General features: G+C 41.6%; 1 protein-coding gene across 1 annotated transcript; it reads right to left on the bottom strand.

Moving 5' to 3' along the window:
- Window positions 1–23,492, bottom strand: Ptgr1 (prostaglandin reductase 1). The gene is made up of 10 exons (XM_027403017.2): window positions 23,385–23,492; window positions 21,133–21,248; window positions 19,335–19,380; window positions 18,294–18,350; window positions 15,152–15,319; window positions 9,323–9,440; window positions 6,939–7,094; window positions 4,418–4,526; window positions 2,619–2,737; window positions 1–261 (listed from the first exon to the last, which is right to left on the bottom strand). Exons 2-10 carry the CDS (start codon window positions 21,236–21,238, stop codon window positions 151–153), a joined length of 990 nt encoding a protein of 329 aa, XP_027258818.1. The 5' UTR covers window positions 21,239–21,248; window positions 23,385–23,492; the 3' UTR covers window positions 1–150.
- Between the last annotated feature and the right edge of the window lie 947 nt (window positions 23,493–24,439).

Below are 24,439 nucleotides of genomic sequence, written 5' to 3'. Positions count from 1 at the left end.
TCACAGATTAAAACTAAAAATTACACATAGATTTTATTAGATAGGTCAAATCCCTTGCTGTTATTTCTTATATAAGGCAGTATACATTTGTACCAAATGTTAAAAAAGAAAAAAGCTAATCTTCCAGTGATGATGCACATGTCATTTTTTTCATGCTTTCACTATGGCCTTCCCCAGATTTTCTCCTTTCAACATCCCCATGAACGCTGCTGGCATCTTTTCAAATCCTTCAAGCATATATTCGTGATACTGGATTTTACCCTGCATCAAAACAATAATTATAGGTTGATTTAGTTTTTCTAAATGACATTTTCTTCTCATCTTAGCAACAAATTTATCAGGTAGACCATGAGAACCTTTAAAGTCTGAGATGTAGGCCCTCTTATCCATGAACACCAAGATCTATGGACAGAGTGCGTACAACACAATTACAGTGTAATAACAAACAGGCAACAATTAAGCAATTCCTAAGTACACTGCACAGACACGTTTAACAATGTGATGATCTCAGAAGAGATGAAAGCAGAAGGTACACTCTCAACAGATGCTGTTTTCGTCACATCTGGTAGCCAAAGGATAGGAAACATTACACGTCAAGTAAGACCAGAAGAGGTAGGGCCTTTTTGGGAAACGTAAATACCATGGAACTTACACTTTGTTCTCCCGTCTAACCAAGGTTCATTCTGCATGTTACTAGTTACTTAGAGAGGGAGGGAGGAAGGGTTCATATCAGAGAAGATTTTTCATGTACTTTACATGTTCAAGGATTGTTTGGTTCTGTTAAGACAGGGTTTAGCTATTATAGTCCATGTTGGCCTTGAACTCTTGTCCTTATACTTCCTTAGATTACAGCCATATACCACTACACTAGCTTTAGGGCTTTTGTTTTTAAAAGGGGTTTTGTGTATAAACCCAAGCTACCTGATAACACTTTTTCATGATATAGTCCAGTGATGGCTGAATACTCTTTATAGTCTTATGGACACACACCATGTGCTTGAGGTCACTCAAAAAGCACAGAAATTAGAATTTGGATCCCTGACTTGAAAATCCTAGCCCATTCCAACCCTTAAAAGGACAGAGACCTTGCATAGGATAGAAAGCTAAAATCTTGTGTAATGATTGAAAGTACTGAACGGATATTGATGTGGACAGAACCTACTGCTGAAGTCCTAAATTTCTCAGTGCCTCAGAATACAAGTATCTTCTAAGACCGGGCCTTTAAAGACATAATTAAATTATAAGGAGGTCACATGAGTATGCCATAATCAAGCAGGACTGGTATTCCTTTCTAGACTAAGGCAGGCACACCCAGAGAAGTCCACAAGAAGATGTAGGAGGAAAAAACTTCTGAAGAAACAAGACCGCTGCTACTCTGATCTCAAGTGAGTAGCCTCTAGAACTTCAAGAAAATAAATCTCTGCTGTTTTAAGCCACCCATCCTGTGCTACTCTGTGGTGTTAGCCCTAGAAAACTAATGCAAACACTAGTGGGAATTTTAATAATAGGGAAAAATTAAGGTACAACATGAGGGTATATGAGAGCTTCTTATACTGTCTTCCCAATTTTTTCTTATCAATTAGTAATTGTGTTAAAATAAAAAGTATATATTTTTTAAGTTAGGGCTCTCTCTCAGTGAGGGAAAATATTTGCTTGGAGTTTATGAAGCCTTTGGACTGAGTCCCAGCATTGGGCTGGGGAGTAAGGGGTTGGGGCAGGAAACAAAGAGGTGGATTAGAAAGAAATTAAGACAGCTCAACTTCATTTAGCAAGAAAGACAAAGCAGTGAGGAAATGGGACTGATCCACTCCAGCAAACACTCCCCACAGCCAAGTGGTACCAAGAGTCCACCTTAGACTTCTCAGTGAGAAAGACATTAGTGACTTTGACAAAAGCAGTTTTGGTGGAATGGGATTAGGGTAAAAGCCTGATATGCAGGTCTAAAAAAGAATAGAAAGCAAAAAAAAAAGAAAGAAGGAATGGAGGGAGGAAAGAAAGAAAGAAAAGAAAGAAAGAAGGAAGGAAGGAGAGAGCCAGGTGGCAGTGGCATATCCCTTTGATATCCCAGCACTTGGGAGGCAGAGACAGGCAAATCTCTGTGAGTTCAAGGCCAGCCTGGTCTACAAAGGGAGTTCCAGGACAGCCAGAGTGGTTAAACAAAGAAACCCTGAATCAAGAAAAGAAAAGAAAAACAAAAAGAAAGAAAGAAAGAAAGAAAGAAAGAAAGAAAGAAAGAAAGAAAGAAAGAAACTATATGGGAAAATATCGATAATACCACCTCTAGGTATTAGATGGGTTTGAACAGCAATGAAATTCAGAGAGGCTATGGACACAGTGGTGCAGGTCTGTAACTTTAGCATTCAGGGTGCTGAGAAAACAATACCATGAGTTTGAGATTAGCCTGGGATACACAGTGACACACTGATCTCATTACTGCCTTCACCCCCAACCCCCAATCAAGAAACTTAAAGAAATTTGTTTTCTGATTTAAGATGAGGAAAGAATGTTTATATCTGAAAACACTGATCCAACAGACAAGGAGAAGCAATGCAGCAGAAAAGGGAAGAACTGAAGGACTGAGTTGCTGGTGGGCAGTGGGAGTGGCTGGGGCCCCTTACCTCTGAGACCCAATTCATCAAGTCTGTCAGAGCCTTCTGGCGGACATCTCCCTGCCAGCGAGTAACGATGAACCCCTCCATACGGAGCTGCTGATAAATAACGACCTCTGGGGGTGGGCCTGGAAAAGGAGGATTTGTTTGTGTGACAGGGTCCAGGGACATGTCCACAGTGAGACTCACTGTCGAGGTTCTCCAAGCCCCCCCTTCTGTTTCCTCCACTCCTTTCTGATCCACAGGGCTATTGTCTACCACCACTAACTGTGCAGTGGGAAGAATGATGGCCAAGACATCTACTCCCCAAACCCCAGAGTCTGTGAGTATATTACTCTCCACGGTGAAAAAGAGAGCAGGGAGGGAAAGGCTGCACTGGTTGCCTGGGAGCCAGCAGCTGAGAGCATGATGGGAGTCACACACTCTCCAAGAGTCAACGGAAGTGTGCTTAAGGAATGGCATGGTTGGAAGAACAGAACCAATGCATCTTTGGCATCTTGGACAACTGGTGTCACTCATGGCTGAAGTCTCCACTCACTACTTTGAACAAAGTTCCATGTGTAGTCAGGGAATGGAGCCTTGTCTTGAACCAATAGAAACTGGCACATGATAAGTGGTATGTAAATGCTAGATGTGCCTCAGAATAAATACATTAAGTCATAATGAATCCATGCTCAGACCACTTCTGCAGCATGTCACTTCTTCAAAGGGCCCATGGCAACCTTAATTCCTTTTGAGTTAAAGGTTCAACCAGGGCTAGGGTGATGGCTTAGTCAATAAAATGCTTGCCATTCAGGTATGAGAACACGAGTTCAGAACCCTGGCACCCATGTAAGCACCAAGCACAGCAATTCAAATATGGAACTCTAGATAGAAGGATCCCTTGAACTCATTGGCTAGCCATCTAGGTGAACTGATGGACTCCAGCTTCAGTGAGAGACAATAGTCTCAAAAAATAAAATGGAGAGCAATTGGAAAGATCCCTAAGGTTGACCTATGACCTCCATATATACCCACACACACACACCTGCACATGCCACTCTCATAGGTGGGAACCTTTATTTCCTCATCTTGGAAGAGGTTGGAATACTTCTACTGAGGTAATCACCCAACAGGAACGTTGGTTTCATTTTTTTTTAGTTCAACAAAGCAAATATGGCTATAAGTTGGTGGACATACTGACTTGTCTGAGCTATAATGATACTATAATGTGCTAGAATTTCTGGGCCTCAGAAGTAAGGCAGAATCCCATCTGATTAAAGCAGACAAAGTCAGCTACCATCTCTAAGATCTATATGAGTATTGGAAATTCCAAAGACTAATTGCTAAAAAGACTAGGTCAAATTACTATATCCAGAAATAATTTGGTGTACCTATTTAGACCTGATGTGAGGAGTTGGAACACTGGGCTTTGTTTTGTGTCAGTCATTCATCTTGAGGCAGAGGCCTGCACAAGATCTCTCACAGCCCAGAGGCAGGGAATATAGGGATCTCTGTTGACATTGCTTTTGGACCTCTGGGAGTATAAAGGAGAGAGAAGGGTGATTTCAGCATAGGAAAGTGCAGAAGAGAGAAATGAAGAGCACAAGAGAAATAAAAGAGGCCATTCAGGGTATGTGTGGCAAGAAGGCGGGCAGCCACACCCCTTTCTCTTTTAGGGGAAACTGTCAGGCCCCATCAAGCACAGATGCTTGCTGTTCTAGGAGGTACAGCCCACACCTGTGAAGACACAACAGCCGTCCCCACCCCATCCCCATATCTGTGAATCTTCCTTTTGTCCATTCCTCCTACATTCAAAAGCACAATACCTTGGGGACATGGACCAGTACGGTTGTACTGAGAGATGGCTCCACAGATGGCAATTCTTCCAAATGTCTTCATCTGGGATATAACAGTGTTTGAAAACTCTCCACCTACCTAAGTAGACAGCCAAAAACAAAACAAAACAAAACACTTTAAATAATTTTTAAAATCCATTTAGGAGAATCCATAAAATTGATTAAACCAGTACAGCAGTTGTAATGATTGAAATATCAGAAATGGACATTTCCAGGAGGCAGAGGCAGGAGGATCAATAATAAATATTTTATTTTTGAGGTTATTCTCAGATACTTAATGAGTGTGAGGCCAGCCTGGGTTATATGATGATTTGCAAAGAAGGAACATTTTCATTTGATATTAGGAACAAACTTTACATAGCATAAAGCTAGTATGTTTAAAAGAATCTTCTTCATAGCCCAGTAGTCTCATTGTCCTAGAATCTAAAGGTTCATAAAAATACTTAAAAGGCATTTGAGGAACAAAGCTACATGACTCACACTTTTAAATTTCTAAATATACTGCAAAGCTCAAATAAAACAACCAGAAAAATAGAATATAGGTCAGTGGAGCCAAACTGAATCCAAAGGGAACCTTACATTTACTATCAATTGGTTTTCCACATGAATGAATGCCAAGACAGTTGATAAGGGGAAAAGCCTCAATGACTGGTGCAGAACTACATATCCACATGGAAAAGATCAGAAGTGGCTCTCCTAAACTACACACACAGGCGATTGAATATGCAATACAGACAAGACAGGAGTGTCAGAACTAACATCTAAACTCTAAGAAGCAAAGGAACAAGTATTCAGTGACCCCGAGAAGGCAACATTCCCAGACAGCACAGCAAATGCCCAATCAACCAAGGAAGTAATTAAAACACCTGTGTTTCTAAGGATACTATCCAGAGAATGAAGACAGCTCATAGAGCTGGAGAAAATTTCTGAAAACCATATACAGACAATCTTCATTCTCACAGGATCCCATATCTGTGAACCATATTACTTGCTAAGACTCATCTGTGTCTTCACAATAGGTCCCAGGTCATTTGCAGACACAGGCAGTCCCAGCAGAGACTGAACAAGCAAGGTGACACTCTGCCTCCCTGTCAAAGAGAGATGACCAGAGGATGAGGGCAATGGAGCTCTGACTTTGCGGAATGGAGTGGAGAATGGATGTCAACTTTGAGATTCTAAGGAAAAGTTACTTAAGACTTCTGCTTAGCGTAACACGTCTGAACCTCTCTTTTGTAAAATAAATAAGCTACAAAAAATGGGGGTTAGGATTAAAGATTATAATACACATGAGAAAAGTTTATGTGTAGACATTTCTCCTAGAAGCCATAGTTCAGTGTTCCTGTTGACTTCACAGAACACAACTACTGCAAATAATGAAAGTTAACTGCAATGAAGAGATGTGTACTCATATATAAAGAACTGATAATCCAGTTGAAAGCTAGGTCAAAGTTCTGTACACATGTCCCTAAACATGATACACCCATGTCCATGAGCAATCTTTGGTGTCATTTGTCACAAGGAAATGTAAATCAAACCATACTGAAATCACTTCAAAGAGATTAAGATGGGCATTATGGCTATGGAAAAATTCTAACCCTTTGAAGCCATTGGTAGGAATGTATGACTGTGCAGTCACTTTGCAGAAATACTTTGGCAATTCCTCAAAATGTAAATGTGAAGTTTCCATATGACTTAGCAATTCTACTCATAGATGAACATCCAAGAGAAATTAAAACAAATTCAAACAAAAATTTGTATGTGAATGTTCATAGTAGCATTACAAAATGGTCAAAAGGTGTAAAGAAACCAGATACCTATCAGCTGATGAATAGACAGAAAATGTGGTATATCCATACAATGAAATATCATTCATTCATAAAAAAGAATGAAGTGCTAATACCTACTACAACATGGATGGATCTTGAATCATTTTGCTAAGTGAAAGAAGTCAGGCACGAAAGAACACATTTTTGAGCAGAAACAAATGAGAGGGTAACTGATGATTAAAGTTTCTTTGGGGAATGATAAATATTGCACAACTGTGGTTATATAGACAATTTGGTACTGAAAATGGTTAGGATCTGAACTCTAACTCCCTTTCTTTTGCAGTGCTGGGATTGGATCCAGGGCTAGGTACATGGTAGATAACAGCCCTATTACTGAGTTACAGCCTTAGGCTAAAATTCTACAGTTGGCTTAATTATTTATTTTTTTAATTTATGTATTTATTTATTCAGTGCTTGATATGAGGGACATGGTTTCACTAGTAAGCCCAGGTTTGCCTCAACATCCTGAGTGCTGGGATTATAGGCATAACTACCATGTCTGGTTATGCAGTTTAAATGAATGAATTCCATGGTCTGTATATCTTAACAAATCCTTTTCCCCTAAAGAATGTACTTTATTCATATATTCTAGATAGAAACTTTAGAAACATGTTACTTTATGTAATACATTATTAATAAATCAGGTAAGCTCAGTTTGTACTTACATTGTCAAAATAGCAATCATAACCATCAGGAGAGGCCATTCTCAAAGCTTCTTCCAAAGACTTTACTGTCTTGTAGTTAAAGGCAACATCGAATCCGAGCTTCTTAAGATAGGCAACCTTCTCATCAGACCCTGCTGCACCAACAACTTTGCAGCCCTAAATGAGGAAAAAATGCAGACCATTAATGAAGCAGAAGCAGGGCCCAATTCCACTTTCCCAGTCTTGTACAATCAGGTTGCTCAAGAACACACCTGGTGCTAATCAACTTGCCCACACTATGACAAAACACCTGAGAAAACAACTTAAGGGAGGAAAGAGCTATTTTGGCTCACAGTTTCAGATGCTTCACTCCAAAGTCTGTTGGCTCTATGTTTCTGGAATATATATTATATTTATCACAGCAGAAGGGCATGACATTAGGAAAGCCACTCAACTATGGCAGCCAGAAGAATGAGAGACAGAGACAGATAAGGAGAATCTAGAACAACTTCCAAAGACAATTGTAATGATCTACTTCTTCCAGCTAAGCTTTTGCATTCTAGTTTGTCTGGTCTACCAACAACGCCATCAAATCATCAAATGATTCTATCAGTAGGTTGATCCATTGATGAGGTCAGAACCCCTCATAATCCAATCACTTTACAAAAGTCCCACTTCTGAAGTGGAAGCAAGCCTACAACATATGGGAATACATTTCCTATCCAAACCACAGCACACCCCATACACAAGGAATTCCACAGAAAGTCAACAGACCCTGAGGGTGAAATGCGTAGGTGCACACATGTGTAGATTCCTAGGGAGGCCAGAAGAGGGCATCAGATCCTCTAGATCTGGATAGACAGGTGATTGTGAACTACCACATGGGTGCTGAGAACTGAACTTGGGTCCCCTGGAAGAGCAACAGTGTTTTTAACTACTGAACCATCTCTCCAACACAGTGCAATGCTTTTTTAGAACATCATTTTCCCTCTCTCTCAAGTATTTCAAAAATTTTATATTTATTATTAATCATGATGTGTGAGTATGGGTATATGCATGCAATAGCACATATATGGAGGTCAGAAGACAACTTTGTAGAGTTGGTTCTCCAATCCTCGTTGAACCTTTATATCATAGATTGAACTCAGGTCATCAGGAAAGTACAACAAGTTCCTTTACCCATGGAGTCATCTCTATAGTCCTCCATATAAAATAAAAATTTTTGCAATTTAAATATTGGAAATTCTTCTAATCACTTTGTAAATCTAGCCTATGCTAAATATAGTTAGACATTCTGAGTTCAGAAAAAGAAAAAAGCAAAACCCACAAATCAAACTCATATGTAAAGATAGAGGCAAAATTCTCTTTAAATGTTATCAAATCAGGGATTGGCATAAAACTTAGTGGTAGAGCCTGTGCTTAGCATGTGCTAGACCCAGGGTTCAATTACCAGCCTTATCCCCAAAGCTACTATCAACTCCAACGGTATAAACCTACAGTATGCCACTATTTCTTGAATTTCTGGAATGCTAAAATGATGTTGGAAAACATATGTAACTTGCTAGCTGTGAAGTTAACATGACAAAAGCTGAAAGTGTTCATAAGATCCAGCTTCTTTTCCCATGTACATACTTACTTACCTAAATATTTTCTATAGTCTCGCTTTTGTTCAAGCTCCTATTAGTAAGAGAGGCCAGCCCTTGGTTATTGGGTATATAGTCCTACATTCAATGCTATTCAACTTACCTTGTCCTATAAGAACATGTCCTAAGTCCTATGCAGAAGCCTTTGGAAAAGCTACACCACTCAGCTAGGTCACCCGAGAACATCCCCAATGAGAAAACAAATTCTAACCAGGTCTGAGCTGCCTACTATCCTGTATATCCACCATCAGGCTGGATTCCTTGAGCAGAGGGTTGTCCAAATCAGAGCCTACACTTTGCTTACATTTCTCTAGTTCCCAAAGAATACCCCACCACCCTAGACTGATTGATCATTTCTGTCTGGTGCAACAGCCTTTGCAATAGAGCCATGTGGGTGATGACCTCACCCACATGGTTTGGCTGACCTCTGGAATCATGAAGGAAGACAATTAAACTGAGCAAGACAATGTACAGTAAAAACAAAACATATATGTTATGAAACATATTATACATATTGCTAACTACTTAGTAAACCAGATGGGCCCATGCCTGACTTAATACCTGTAATGTTATCAGCCAACACTGGTCAGCTCATCTTTACTCTTTTCTTCGTTTCCCCCTTTCTTAACCTCTAACTTCTAAACAAGTTCCAGCAAGTTGACTGTACACCCCCTTGAGTCCAGAAAGTTCTCTGTATTCACTTCTGCATTCCCAGTGTGCACTGTGGGTCTTGCAGAGGTATGACTAGAGGAAGACACTTACCTTGAGCTTAGCTATCTGCCCCACTACAGACCCCACTGCTCCTGCTGCTGCGTTGACCATCACTGTTTCTCCACCCTTCACACCACAGATGTCAAGCAGGCCAAAGTAGGCAGTGAGGCTAAGGAAAGAACATAAAGATGTGGGAATAGATTCAGACTCTCTCTGTTTCTGTCTCTGCCTCTCTCTCATCTCTCATCTCTTTCTCCTCCCTCTTCCCCCCCCCACTGCCCCCTATGTAGCCCAAGTTGGCATTCAAATTGCAATCTTCCTGCTTTTTCATAAGTACTGGGATAACATACCCTACATACCAACACAATTTCACACAACACACACACACACACACACACACACACACACACGTGCACACATGCACACACGTACACATGCATAAATACACTCAAGTGTGCAACTGCACACACAAACATACACATCTCTCTCTACAACCCCAAGATCATCAAGAAACCTAGACTGCTTAACCTGTGAACCCCAGGGATCTGTCTAGCTCTACCTCCCCAGCACTGAGGTTACAAGTGTGTGCCACTGCATCTAGCTTTTAAGTGTGTTCTGGGGATCCAACTCAGGTCCTTAAGTACTTACAGACTGTACCATCTCCCCAGCCATAGGAAACTTTCAACAGGAGAGCAGCATAAGGCCAATCAAGACCAAGAATTTGTTATCCCTCACCTACCAACATTGCTCTTAGATTAGCCCTGAGTTTTAAACTTAACTTGATATGAAAATCCACTGTATTTAACTGAAGCACCAAAATACAAAGTCAAAATAAGAGTTTGGGATAAAAATGAGTTCATCAGTAGAAAAAAAAATCTGCATCTTTGATTTAAAGCCAATGAAATTCATATGTATTTCTGTGACTACTAAGCCACCTGCAAAGTTTCTGACAGATGCATGGTAAAATCAATGCTACCTGAATGATTCAGCTTCATCCTACAGTTGGAGCCATGAGAATTGTTGGGCAGTGACAGGCAGAGGATCTACATATAGCCATGAGCTGCCTAACAGCATGCTGGCCAGTGGCAGATAGAATGTACAGTGATGCTATGTAAGATGACATCATCTAATGACACTGGAGCTATCCCAGTTTGTGTAAGTTTGGTCTGCAAAACTATGAAAGAAATCTACCTGTGGTTCACTTTCCAGAGCATCCTGTCATCAAGAGGTGCATGGCTGTACCTGGCATCCCTTAATCTACTATTTGTCAAGAGACAGACACAGCTCCGCCTAGCTATGTCAGACATTTTTTTTTTTAAATAAATTCCTATGTCCCACCCTAGATTCACTGATTCAAAAACACTGGGCCAAAAAAGTTCAAAATTTAGTTAGATTCCATGAATGCTAGCAACAGAAAGCCACTACCTGATAAACAGGGACACCGGAGCTTTCTGAGCGAGTTAGCCAAACTTCAAGAGACACTGAGCTTACTTTTCCTATTTTTGTCTCTTAAGGTTTCAGAGACTGAACCCAGGGCCCTGTGCATGCTAGGCAAGTGCTCCAGCCCAGGCTACATGCCCAACTCTACATTTTCTGATTGTGTCATTACACCAGTGTCAACCAGCATCTCCCTTTCACAATCTACCTCCATGTATTTTAAGAGTCAGCTTTCAAAACAAAACATAGATAAGATGGAAGCATCAACCAAAAAGTCCTAGAGGAGAAAGTAAGCTGCCTTAGCCTAAGGGGGACTTAAAAGAATCAACAATTTAGAGAACAAAACATAATTTGGATCCCTTCCCCTTCTTTTTCTTTTTGAGACAGACCTCACTGTGAGGCCCTGGCTGGCCTGGAACTCACTCTGTAGACCAGGCTGGCCTCAAACTCAGAGATCTGCCTACCCCCAGAGACCTGGGATTAAAGGCATGTGCCACCATGCCTAGCTAGATGTTTTGTAAAGATAGGATCTAGCTATATCTCAAGCTGGCCTTCAACTCATGATCCTCCTGCCTCAACTCTGAGTAGCTGGGATCACAAAAGACAGTTTGGACTCCCATGTCTTCTGCGTGTAACAAAATGTTATACCACACTGGCAACACTGGGAGATAGTAGAGCATTTAACAAGTGGGGCATGTCCCACCCAACTTCTTCCCTCTTTGATTTAGCCTCAGGAATAATGCTAGCTTACCTTCAACTGGCAAGGAGGAACTGAATAAATGTAAATATATGAAAATACATATGCATAGTATGTAACATGTTAAATATACATATACAGTAGAATATCAAAATTAAGCTAATTAAGACACATGTTACTTCACATAGTTATCACTTCTGTGGCCAGAACACTTCAAATTTGTCTTTGCAGTAATTTCCAGCCTTACTGTTGTTGTAAACTACACTCCTGCTGTAAGACAGATCTCCTAAACTTACATCTGTAGACGGAGTTTTTTTCCACCTGGTCCCACTGCTGTTTAGCCCCAAATAAATTCACAGAGACTTATATTAGTTATAAATTGTTTGGCCAGTGGCTCAGGCTTCTTATTGATTAGCTCTCTCTTAATTATTAACCCATAACTATTAATCTATGTATTTCTACATGGCCTTATCTTACCAGAGAATGCCAGGTCCTATCTTTCCAATAGCTACATGGCATCTCCCCCTATGTCCTCTCCCCAGAATTCTCCTTGTCAGTAGCCCCACCTACACTTCCTGCCTGGCTACTGGCCAATCAGTGTTTTATTCATCAACCAATATGAGAAACATATACAGTAGGACATCCCTCATCATCTCCTCTTTTCTGTCTAAATAAAAAGAAAGGTTCTAACTTTAACATAGTAAAATTATATATAACAAAACAGCTATCAGGCAAGAACTATAGTTAACAATATTTAGTCTACTAACATTTTGCAAAATTTATAGAAAATATTTTATCATCTATCCTATCTTTGTGAGTCTAAAGTTTTATATGTAACTTACCTTTTATCATAACTAAGAAAAACCATAACTATCTGTCTTCAACTCCATCAAAGACCTCAGAAGGATAATATATAAACTCTAGAATTGACAGAGACATCTCGCTGCCTGAACAGTCACCCAAAGTTCTTCTGTAATGTTGGAGCATCCATCTTCAGCCTATAGGCCTAACATCTTTGACAGAATTTTCTGTGAACCAGGATAATATTAAGGACTGGACCACCTTGTCTTGGCAAAGTTTGTAGTCACTCTTTTTGGTGTCCTGCTTGTCCAATTTGGACAGCATAGTGTCAGCAGTTGAGGCAAGGGCACTTTCTTGCCCAGTGGATAACTTTTGTCACAAAGAAATTAAACTCCATGTGGAGTTTCTTTGATGCCTATCATTTTCTCTAACATAGATTGGTGCTGCCAGGAGCAGCATGTCTCATTGTCATAAAAAAAGAACCTATATTATTAAAACATGTTAAATGCTATATTCAGTAGATTGCTGAAGTGTCTGAAGATGACCTGTCTTTAGAATATATTAGTTTGACACTTGTAAACATATCTAAAGTGACTACAAGTCCGACTGTTATAGTTGACTAATTACTAAACTACAGTTCCTTATTGTCCTATATGGTTGATAATAACTTTCAAGGACTAGAATTTGTATTACATTGTTAAATGAGCTGTATAGATACAATACATTGAATATTAAAAGTGTATGTACAGTATGTTTTAGAAAAATTAACCTCAAATTTGTATCAATATACAACATTTGTATACAATATACAAAAGTTCAATCCAATGTAAAATATTTAAAATTAGTAGTTGCTTTTTAAGAGTAGATTCAATAATCTATCTTTTCATCTCAACATATGTCTCCTGTGATGGGGGAGGTCCTTGTGTGTATATGTTTCTCTTATTGGTTAATGAATAAAACACTGATTGACTGATTGGCCATATAGGAAGTGACGAAGGTGGGCAGAAACTTGCCATTAGCTAACCATAGAGGTCTGGAAGTCTGTACAGACAGACAGGAAGTGACATAGCTGGGAAGAATCAGGATATAAGCAGGGACAAACAGGAAATCATTCTCTTCTCTGAGGAGACGCTTAGCAGACACCATGTGAGACCACAAAGGAGTAAGAGGTCCAGACCCTTTTCCAGTAAAATAAGACCATGTGGAAATACTTAGATTAATGGAAATAGATTACTAATTAAGACAGAGCTAGTCAATAAGAAGCCTAGTCATCGGCCAATAGGATTATAATTAATGTAAGTATCTGAGTGTTCATTTGAGGCTAACACTGCTGTGGGACCAAGCTTGGAAAGAGTGCTTGCTACACTTCTGTCTAAATAAACTTTGTGTTGGGCAGTGGTGGTGCACGCCTTTAATCCCAGCACTTGGAAGGCAGAGGCAGGCAGATCTCTGAGATCAAGGCCAGTCTGGTCTACAGAGTGAGTTCCAGGACAACCAGGGCCACACAGAGAAACCCTGTCTTAAATACCACCCTCCAGATAAAAATAAATTTTGTATCTTTGGACCAACATGTCTCTCAATCCCCATCATTATACTATCAGCATCTGTTGGTTCTCTGATCTTTCAGCTTTAACCCCAATATCTGTCTCTAGGTTTTTATTATTAAGACCTACTAGAATTTGTGCTGCAATGCATTGATTACATCAGAGATCTCATGATTTAATCACTTTGCCCAAACTCCACCTCTGAACACTGCTGCATTGGAAACTAAACCTTTAAGCACAAGAGCCTTGGGGATGGGTCAGCTCATCTCCAAACCGCAGCATCAGTGGGATCTAGAAAGTAGGCTAAAGTGGAAACTGTAGGGGAATCCTGTTTTGAGGTAATACTGTCCACCCCCACTTAAGGCTGGTCACAGGTGTTCCCACAGGTGACACGGGAAAGGTTTAAGTAATTCAGGGGTGTGCATGCCTGGCTGAGCCAACTTGCATGAGTACTTCTCCTAAATAAACTACCATTATAAATCTTGCATCTGACTCCACATTGTGTTCAGCAATAGGAAACCACGGTAGAAATGTAGCAATCTCCTCCAGCTCCAGCAAAAAGTTACTTTTCTGGTACAGACTTGCTCAGCCCCCTAAGGGAACATCCCAGCAATGTTCTGTTTTTCTGAGCCTTGCTCAGTCCTCCTAGGGGACATCTCAGCAAGTTCTTCTATTCTATGCCAGCATGAAGATCTTCACCCAAGACTTTTGAGAAAGACATTTATTTGGGAAGGAGTCCAGGAGAGTAGCTATCTCTACCAGGGTGGGAAAAGACAACCAACAACCAATGGGCAGACAGGTTTATATAGGGTTTCTTGCTGGTGGAGTTTTCCCAGGAAGAGGTTTTTTCTGCTCAGGGATTGGTTAGTTTAGTGGGGTAGAGATGGCTCTGTTTCAGACTCAAACTATGTTTCTTTCACTGACCTTGTTTAGCCTTTTGGCTCTAATTTTAGGGCAGGGAATATTTCTTTCACTGGCTCTGATTCTAGGGACAAAGTGTTTCTTTGCCACTAGTTTCAAAGTCAGGGTGTTTTTGATTCTAGGTTTAGGGATAAAGTGTTTCCTTCACTGGCTCAGGTTAGATCCTGGGTGTGTTTCTTTCACTGGCTCTTGTGTTCAGAGTCAAGGTGCTCAGGGATTGGTTGGTCAGGGGCAGAGCTGGCTCTGGTGTCAGGGCCAAAGTGGGTTTCTTTGGCTAGCCCTTTTACCCTACAATCATAAACGCCAAGGTTTCCTTCTTTTTAAAGGTTACATATTCTTTTATATATAACATTCTCTTTATTCATTCACTTAACATTCCTAACGTTTTTCTCTTATCAGCCCTGTGCCTTATTTCTCTCGTTGCTGGTTAAGTTATAACATTAGATATTCTGACAAACAAAACATACCCATGACACTTACCCTGGCATGCCAACTGTCCCCAAAGCCAAAGACAGTGGTAACTTGTCTGGCCACTCTGCTGGCAGTTTCCTCAGTCCATTCCCGTCAGAAATGGAATGTGATGTCCAGCCTGATAAAGCCACTACGATGGTTCCTGCGGGGAAGGCTGGATTTTTGCTTTCCACAACTCTGAAAGATAAAAGTATAGTAAGACAGGTGATATCTTTTCCCATTCATGGGGGTCAGGATGCTTTGTAGGGAATGTTCATAAGAGGCCACCATGACTGACACTGAGGAATCTTCCCTTAATTCTTAGCCACATGGGAACCATCAGGGAAGAACGTCCTCACCTGATCCAGCACCAATCCCTGTCCCTGTCCACTTCGCTTACTTTTAGCAGGGGTCCTCTGTCCTCTGGCTCCAGGTGCCTCTATCCTCCATTCTATACACACCAGCCTCCCCTCTCCCTGGAGGGCCCTCCACCCTGTCCCCTAAGTCCCCTTTCCTCTTGCACTGTTATCATTTCCTTCTCTGTCGTAGGAAAGCACACCTCGGGCATTTTATAATCTCATCCCCTCCACCTTCTCAAGTGTATAACCAAATGTCCTCATTTTCCAGTCACATGACACACCAGAACAGCATACTCTTCACCGCCACCAGTCCACCAAGGTTGCAACCTGCTGACTGCAAAACATAGTGGCTATTCTTTTTTTTTTTTAACATCTTCGAATTTTATTTATTTATTCATGTGCATGGAGGAGAACACAGGTGCCATGGCAACTGTTGAGGGTCTAGTCTCTTTCCATCACAGGTTCTAGGGATGGAGCTCAGGGTAGCAGGCTTTTCCTACTCACTATCAGCCTCCACTTCTCCCCTCTGTCCCTACAGTTCCCAGGACAGACTTCTCCTGCCCTCTCGACTTTCCTTTCTAAGCTGCCTCTTTTCTTTCTGCTTCATCTACAGATTTCTTGCAGCTCCTCTCACCTTCTCCTTACTTCTTGACTGCCTTCCCCTAAGTTACAGCTACAGATCACATTTAGTTTTAAAAATTTAAATAAAACGAAAATATCAGACTGAAAACTCAGTAGTACAGTACTTGCCTGGTATGTGTATAACCTTGAGCTGGGTCACAAGCACAACATTGTTTTTAAAAGCAAAATTTTTAAAAAGAGGGAAAAAAACTTTAAAAAAATCAAACAAAAATAAAATCAGCTAAAATCCAGAAGAGGGATGGGATGGGGATCAGTGGGGGGCATGGGAGGATGAGAGGGAGAGGGAACTGGGATTGATATATAAAATAAGATTGTTTCTAATTTAAATTATAAAATCAGCTATAATCCTACAACATACAGATAACAGCTAATACTTTGGTATGCTTCAAGGTAATCTTAATGGTAGATTTAAAATATATAATGTATACTTACATAACTGAAGTAATGTTTTGCAACCTAATTCCCTCTCAACACTAGATTAGTTTATATGTAATTTATATTTCCTGTGTTATTAAGAATCTTTTAGAGTTGGACAGTGACATCACATCCCTTTAATTCAGCACTAGGGAGATAGAGGCAGGTGGATCTCTGTGAGTTTGAGGCCAACCTGGTCCACAAAGCTGAGTTCCAGGACAGTCAGGGTAGTTACACAGAGAATTCCTGTCTCAAAAAGAACATTAAAATTTTTCCTTTAGAAACTGTAACTTCAAATGGTTGATTTTAATTACTCCATCAGTAGTTTTTTTGTCAATATCATTCCTGCTGTAAATTACATTTTAACTAATTATTGTTATTGTTTTTGAGATAGAGGTTTCTCTGTGTAGCCCTGGCTGTCCTGGAACTCACAATGTAGATCAGGCTGGCCTCGAACTCACAGAGATCCTGATGCTTCTGCCTCTGCCTCCCAAGTGCTGGGATTTAAGATATGCACCACCACACTTGGCAGTGAATATAATGCAAAGCATTCTTGTCTAAGTGGTCAAATACATGTGCACACACATACACATGCACACACATACACACACCCACACACCCACATGCAAACTTCATGAAGAATTACTGGTAGTAGAAAACTTTGAAAATAGCTGTTATCAGTAGTAGATTTAATTAAATGGAAGAATGTAATGGAATAATCTATAACTTTTAATAAACATAGATGGCACATTTACACGCTGATAACAGCAGTGTATGACTTACTGAAAAAAGCCAATTTTCTGGCAGGCATATAATCTCTTTCAAAGTAGAAGTCTGTACTTACCAGATTTCGAAATAATACATTAACAACTGACTCAGAAAGGGAACTTTCCATTTCCAAATTTCAATTTCTTTGAATTTTTACAATAATAATAAATTAAATATATAAAGCTTTATTTACGTTATTAAAAGTAAGGATGGCAGAGAGGCTAAAATAATAACCTACATCCATGATAGTTAATATTGTCAACTCGCCTGGTTGAGAACCACTCAGGGGATAGTCAGTGCATACCCCTGGCTGGATATGTCCTATGAGGGAAATAAAAGAGCAAAGAATGTGGGGTGGTGGTGGTGCAAACCTTTAATCCCAGCACTCAGGAGGCAGAGGCAGAGCAGGAGGATCCCTGTGAGTTTGAGGCCAGCTTGGCCTACAGAGAGAGTTCCAGGGCAGTCAGGGCTACACAGAGAAACCCTGTCTCAAAGAACACTCCCCCCCCCAATAAAAGGAATGAAGAAAACTAGCTATCAACTAGTGCAGTGGCCCCACCAGCTGTCTCTTTTTCTCCCTATCTTCCAGGAGGCATTTGTTTTGTTTAACAGGGTCTCCCTATGGTTGGCCTTAAACGTATGGTCTTCCTGCATCAGTTTCTCAAGGTATAAAGACTCTCCTGCAGGCTCCTATTCCCATGACCCTTCTCACCTCAGGCCCAGAATCAGCAGAGGCAAGGGCTACATGCTAAACCCTATAAAACCATGACCCAAAAGGAGCCATTCCTCCCTTTTAGTCATTTCCCTAAGATATTTGGTCACAGCCACATCCTTCCATCCCTCTCAGTTAAGAAGGGGATGGGCCTTCCTAAATGATTTCCTAGTGAACCACATAGACTGGAGAAGGAGCTGCAGGAGCAGTGGGCAGACAGACCTGGCAAGAGCTTGAGGACATTTATCTGAACACCAAGGCAGGTGTAAATACTTACCTGGCCACTTGCTCACCCATCATCCTATCACCCTCCTTCAGTCTTTTCGATGCAATTCTTAAAAAAAAAAAAAAAAAAAAAAAAAAGAGAGAGAGAGAGAGAGAGAGAGAGAGAGAGAGAGAGAGAGAGAAAGAAAAAAATTTTAAAAAGATCCATTCTTACTGTGCAAGATTATTTGGAGTAAAATGTCTTGACTATCAAACCAAATGGCAAAACACTGGGACAAGACAAGACCCAATATACCAGGGCAGTACAACCAGGTGAGACACAGCTTGAGGTGGCCCTGCCTTGGACCCCAACATACGCATACTATAAATAAATGTGAGAATCTTACCACTATGCTCAGTTGGAGGTGAGTTTCTGTCAACCATGCAAAACACAACATGGGCCCTGCTGGTATCTGTTTTCCTAACATTAACCACCCCCAAAAGGATGCTAATTACCATTTTGTTTTGTTTAACAGGGTCTCCCTATGGCTGGCCTTAAACATGTGGTATGAACCACCATGCCCAGTTACTAGTTAATATCTTGAAATGGTATGTTTCCACCGAGAGTTGAATCTTTGCCTATCAGCTATGGGAAAAATACTATAAAGTGGCTGTATTACTTACTAGGTTAAAAAAAAATTGCTGAAGTACCATTGATGGGGCATTTATTCCCTCTCTACCCTCCAGTGCTTTCAGAATTGTAAGTTTGAGTCAACTACAAACCACATAATAAACAAATACCGGTGAAGAGAAGACAGAAGTGCTGGTTTAGTTTTAGCACCTTCTGCTCAACTACTGCCAGTAGGAAATGGGCAAGTAGGGGTCTAGCTCCCATCCCCTTTCCCCCATCTCTCCTGGAAGCAACGAAAAGCAAACTGCAGAGCAGACCTTTGACTAGAGAAGATGAGCACCATTGAATCTCATCACTGATACAGTACAGGGAGGAATAGGGGAAAGCCTGCTGTTCTAATCATGGGCTATCCTAAAAGATGAGCTGCAGTGCTTTTTCAAAACATGGACCCAAAACATGGAAAACTGAGGAGAGAGACAGTACCTCATGTAAGGATCCACAGAGATGAACAGGGCTTCCAGCAAGACCTCTACAAAACAAAGAAAGCATCCAGATGCAGTTAGAGACTCAAGCTCTGACGGCTGCAATAGTCTGGCCTAGTCTTTCCGCTTAGGGGCCTCTCATCTGTGATATTAATGATTGACTCACTGTGCTGTGGGCTGATTCCAGAGCCCTGTGCATGCAAGGAAAACTCTCTTACCACAAGCTTCACTTCTAGCTCCCCAACTCTATGAAAGAAGGGCTTTCACCTTTGGCCCAGCCCAGCCGATAACGACAATGATGATGATACTGCTACCTGTATTATTGTAGGTGGATCCATTCATTTGATGTTTTCAACTACTGTTCCATCCCATTTAAGGTCAAGTTAAGTAACTTACCATGGCCACGTTTGTAAAGGCCTCGGAACAGTTTTCATGTAATGTCTTAGCTTCCTACTGCTGTGACAAAGACCATGACTGAAACCAACTTGGGGAGGAAAGAGTTTATTTCAGCTTTCTTGCCTCAATCACAGTCTAATATAAAAGGACACAGGGGCAAGAACTCCAAGAAGGAACCTGGAGGCAGGAGTTGAAGCAGAGGCCATGAAGGAACTCCACTTACTGGCTTACTCTCACTATTTATCTGCTTTCTTACACAACCCAGGACCACATGTCCAAGGGTGACACTGCCCACCATGGGTTGAGCCCTCCTATACAAATCATTAATCAGAAAAATGTCTATAGATTTGCCTATCCGTAATTTGATAGTGGCATTTTTCTCAGTTGAAGTTCTTTTTCCAGATAACTTCAGCTTGTGTCATCTTGACAAAAAATTAACCAAGACACAAAGTATTTTACTAACTTCTTCAGTCAATACAAAAGAAGATGTAATATGTATTTTCTGGAACTCTGAATATAAGTTTCGGCCATTGCAACAGTCAGTGATCTGTCATGTAAGTGACTGCATCCTGTTCTAAAGAGTTTAGTGACTGTAACACTCTCTAGACACCACTCATAGGCTGGGCACTGGGCACAACTGCTAAGAAATGCTTGTCTCACTGTCATCATCAGGCTCACCAGGACAGAGGGGAAGTCCTCCTCTGTCAAAGCCATGAAGGATAAGGCATCCAGGCATGAGCTTCATCAAAGATACTGGGGAGAGGGGCCCATGATGACATTAAAGCTGCATAGAAAAATAAAAAAAAAAAAACTAAAAGGTTTATTTAGCAGGTTGCAAAAGGGTCACAAGCACCGCCCACCACTGTGTGCTGGTCTCCTTGCCACTCTTCCAACCAAGGAATCTGCTTCCATGGGTTGAGGATGAAGCCCAATGGTTACCTAAAACCATGAGGAGGAAGAGGCAGCAACAACAACAACAAAAAAGAAAAAAGAAAAAAAATTGCTGGCCTTTAAATCTGGGCAACTTGCTTTGACCCATGGATTTTAAGAAAAGCAATATAAGTCAAAGCTTGAAAAGTTCTTGAACATTGGAGCTTGACAACCCAGCCTGTTCTAGATCCACAAGACCACTACAAGAAAAGAACTCAATCTGGCTGTCCAGAAAGGGGGAAACTGCAGCCTGACCCCAGCAGAAAGCCTCCTATCATTAGGCAGATGAATGAGACTTGTCCTTAAGTAACAAACCATGTAGCCCAGGTGAGACTCAGCTTAAACTACCTAGCCTAAACTACCGACACTCAGAACTGTAAACTAATAAAAAAAAATGGTCTGAAGTCAAACTTGGAAATTGTTCATAAGGTAGCAGAAGCTAAATGATACAGCCTCTGCCAGCTCTGACTTACCCCCATTATTTAAGGGTGGGAGTTCAGTAGTCTTCAACTCGAAGTTACTGTCAGTAGGGAAGCCTTCAAAGTGCTTCTTCAGGGTCCAGCTCTTGGCCTGCACCATCCTGATGTACCTAGAACATGGTAAACATGTGGTCAAGGAACATCTTAAAGCCCCGAGGCATGGCACTGAGGCCAGAAAACACAACCCCATTACCATACTATCATTTTATCACATCCATTTAGAACTTTCTGGGATTATGCTTAGCACTTCCTATGTCTGATCTCATTTTATTCCCATGACTTTTCTGTAAGAGTCATCGTTAAAAATCACTTCAGGGCCAGGTGGTGGTGACACACGCCTGTAATCCTAGCACTCAGGAGGCAGAGGCAGGCAGATCTCTGTGAGTTCAAGGCTAGTGCCAGGAGAGGCTCCAAAGCTACACAGAGAAACCCTGTCTCAAAAAAAAAGAAAAAAAAATCACTTCAGGTGTGAAGCTGCAGAAACAAGCTAAAACAAACTTTCAAGGCAAAGAAAATGTAAACTGACAAATTCTGTCCGGGTCTTGCAGGAGTTTCTCTAGGACATTAAACAACTAATGGGCGTCCAGCAGTTTCTCGCCTTCTCCTGCAGTGAATCTTGAGCCTCATATACAGGGACCAAAGTCCATGCCTTTTTTTTTTTTTTTTTCCTACAGAAGCACGGACCTCACAGCCACGCGGGGGCGCCGCTGCTCCATCTCATTTTCTCTGGTTTTTGCTCCAATGGAGAAACTGTTTTACACTTGCCTCCAGGCAAAAAGACAAACAAAACAAAACAGACAATCAAAACTGCTCTGTGCTTTAAATGGTTTGGGCCACGTGGGACCCCAGTGAATTCTCCAGATAAGCACTCAAGGCTGAGCAGTTTGTCCACTACAATTCTCACACCTTTGGAAACAACCTAACTGGAGGACAACGAGTGGGTGAATCCCAGTTCTTCCTATTGACTTGTTCTTGGTTTTGACAGGGGATCATGAAGCCCAGGCTGGCCTTAGTGAGCTTGCAATCCGATCCTCACGGGAACCGTCAAATGGTGCTGATAACCAAAACCCAGACCCTCTGCAATAACAAGTGCTCTTAACTGCTGAGTAATCTCACCAACCCCACACCATTCCCCCAACGTAGGATTTTTAAACTGAGAGATAACAGCTTACATCGATAGGCACAGTGTATGCAATGTAGATTGCTTAACACACCCATCCTCTTCTTTACCTGCCATCTTATGAGACATATGGAATCTGCTTGTTTTGAACTAATCTTTATTGTTGCCAAGAGTCACACTATCTGATTCTGCACCCTTTGACCAATACTTTCAACCCTTCTCAGCCTCTGGTAACTATCATTTTACCCCATATTTCCGAGTTCAATTTGCTGTTTTTCTGATACAGGGCTTGGCTGTGTAGCCCAGGCTGGCCTTGAACTCATTGTGTAGCAGAGACTATTTTGGAACCCTCCATCCTCTTGCTTCCACGTGCCGGCATAACAGGCACACTCCATCACGCTCAGCTTGAGCCTAGTTTATTGTTACCATTATTTTCTATGTGCATGATACAGGTGTGTGAGTGGGGGCTCATGCGTGCCACCGAGAGCTTGTAGAGGTCAAAAGACCACCTTCAGGAGCGCCTTTCTCCTGTGGGTTCCAGGCTGCTCGGGGCAAGCAAGTATCTTCACCGGTGAAGCATCTCACAGGAGGATTCCCATTTTGTTTTAAGATTCTGCATATTTCCGTCTCTCTTTTCAAAAAGACAGCACCTGGTCCTTCTGAACTTGCCACAAGTCTAGGAGGACCCTTTGGATAGGGTCCTGGTACTGTGCCTTGTTGCATGACCTGGCCTGCTTGGTTGGCTTCATGCCGCGCATGCGCGAATGCCCATCCCTGCCTTACTTGTTTCAGTTTAGCAATCCTGAAAACTCCAAGCCTAGACCATCCCGGGTACTGGCGGTTCTGCCGCATGCACATACGATCAGACTGCAGGAGGACTTTGCTCTTTCCTTAGCGCGGATCTCAATCTTTCCAAGAACCTACAGGGACTGCGAGGCGATCCTGGGCTCCCTAACTTGCGGAGTGCAGAACCTAGGGATTACTGAGCACCGTTGGAATGGGGGTGGAGGGACCTCCAGCACTCATTTGCTCAACGAGGCTCTAGATGCTCAGCGAAAAGAAAGAACCGGTCGGGGGAGAGAAGAGGAAAAGGAAAGGGATCAAAAATAGCAGTGTGTCTACTTACAGAAGCTCACAGAAACTCCTTCCCTGGGAGGCCGCTCTGAATGCTCAACTAAGCTCCAAAGACTCGACTTTTGCTGGGCGGTCGGAGAGGGCGGGGCTTCTCCAGGGAGGAGCAACTTCTGGAAGCCTTATAGATTAGAGCATAGGGTCACAGCCCAGGAGGAGGGACACTGGGAGGGGTTTGTGTGTGTAGGTGTCAGTGTTCTAAATAATATTTTTTTTCTTTAACCGAAGAACCCAATTTATGTTCGCAAGGTCAGAATCAAAGAAATCACCCAGTTCATTCAGGCAAAATCCCTCCACCTCCGGCCAGCGTTAATTAAGCTAACTGCTGCTGCTGTCACTATTTCTCTTCCCAGGAGGAGAGGCAGGTGCTAGGTTCTCTGAGGGCTTACCAAAGAAGGCCAGCAATGGCGACATCTAAACATATACTTTTTAAAGGATGAGCTGGTTTACTAGAGGTGAGGGATGACACCTGCTTTAGATTTAGAAACCTATGCCCTCGGGTGACTTCACAATCCTAAATCGCATTGCTCAAAAAATGTAGTTTACACCCAAGCTTAAAAAGGGGGGGAGAGGTGCAAGCTGGTTTGCTTTCTCCTCAAGACAGTCCTTCGGAAATGAAATTTTAAGGAGGCTTTCTCAGGAACATTGTTCAGGTTTAGGGTGCCCCCACAGGGTGGGGGTGGGTGCCCTAAACCCCCCTGTGACTACAAGTCACAAAAATTCTTTAACCAATCTTGTTTGAGATGGTTTAGAAAAACACCCGGCATCTCCATACGGATCCCCACATTTTATGTTGAAGTTTCTGATCCCCAATAGGAACCCAGATGTCTGAGTGACCAACTTTGTTCCCTTCTCCAGTTCCTCTTATTTCCCACGTTTGTGTCTCATTAGTACAAGCATGCGGCAGAATGCCATCTCAGGAAGTCATTTGGCCTCTTTGCTGGCAATCCACACTCTATTCATTTATGAATCACCAAACCTTAGTCTAGTCTCCACAAGACATGTGATAGAAAGAAAGAGTACAGAAATGTTTTCACTTTGTAATCTCCT

Source organism: Cricetulus griseus, chromosome 2 (genome assembly GCF_003668045.3).
Source record: "Cricetulus griseus strain 17A/GY chromosome 2, alternate assembly CriGri-PICRH-1.0, whole genome shotgun sequence".
Taxonomy (NCBI): Eukaryota; Metazoa; Chordata; class Mammalia; order Rodentia; family Cricetidae; genus Cricetulus; species Cricetulus griseus.
This window is presented reverse-complemented; position numbering and strand designations above follow the sequence as displayed.

Coding starts and splice junctions, on each gene's coding strand:
- Ptgr1 (XM_027403017.2), bottom strand. CDS start 21,238: ATGGTGCAGGCCAAGAGCTGGACCCTGAAGAAGCACTTTGAAGGCTTC. Junction 7,095..9,322: donor GGCAGATAGCTAAGCTCAAG/GTAAGTGTCTTC, acceptor TTCCTCATTTAG/GGCTGCAAAGTTGTTGGTGC. Junction 2,738..4,417: donor TACTGGTCCATGTCCCCAAG/GTATTGTGCTTT, acceptor CTCCTTTTCCAG/GCCCACCCCCAGAGGTCGTT.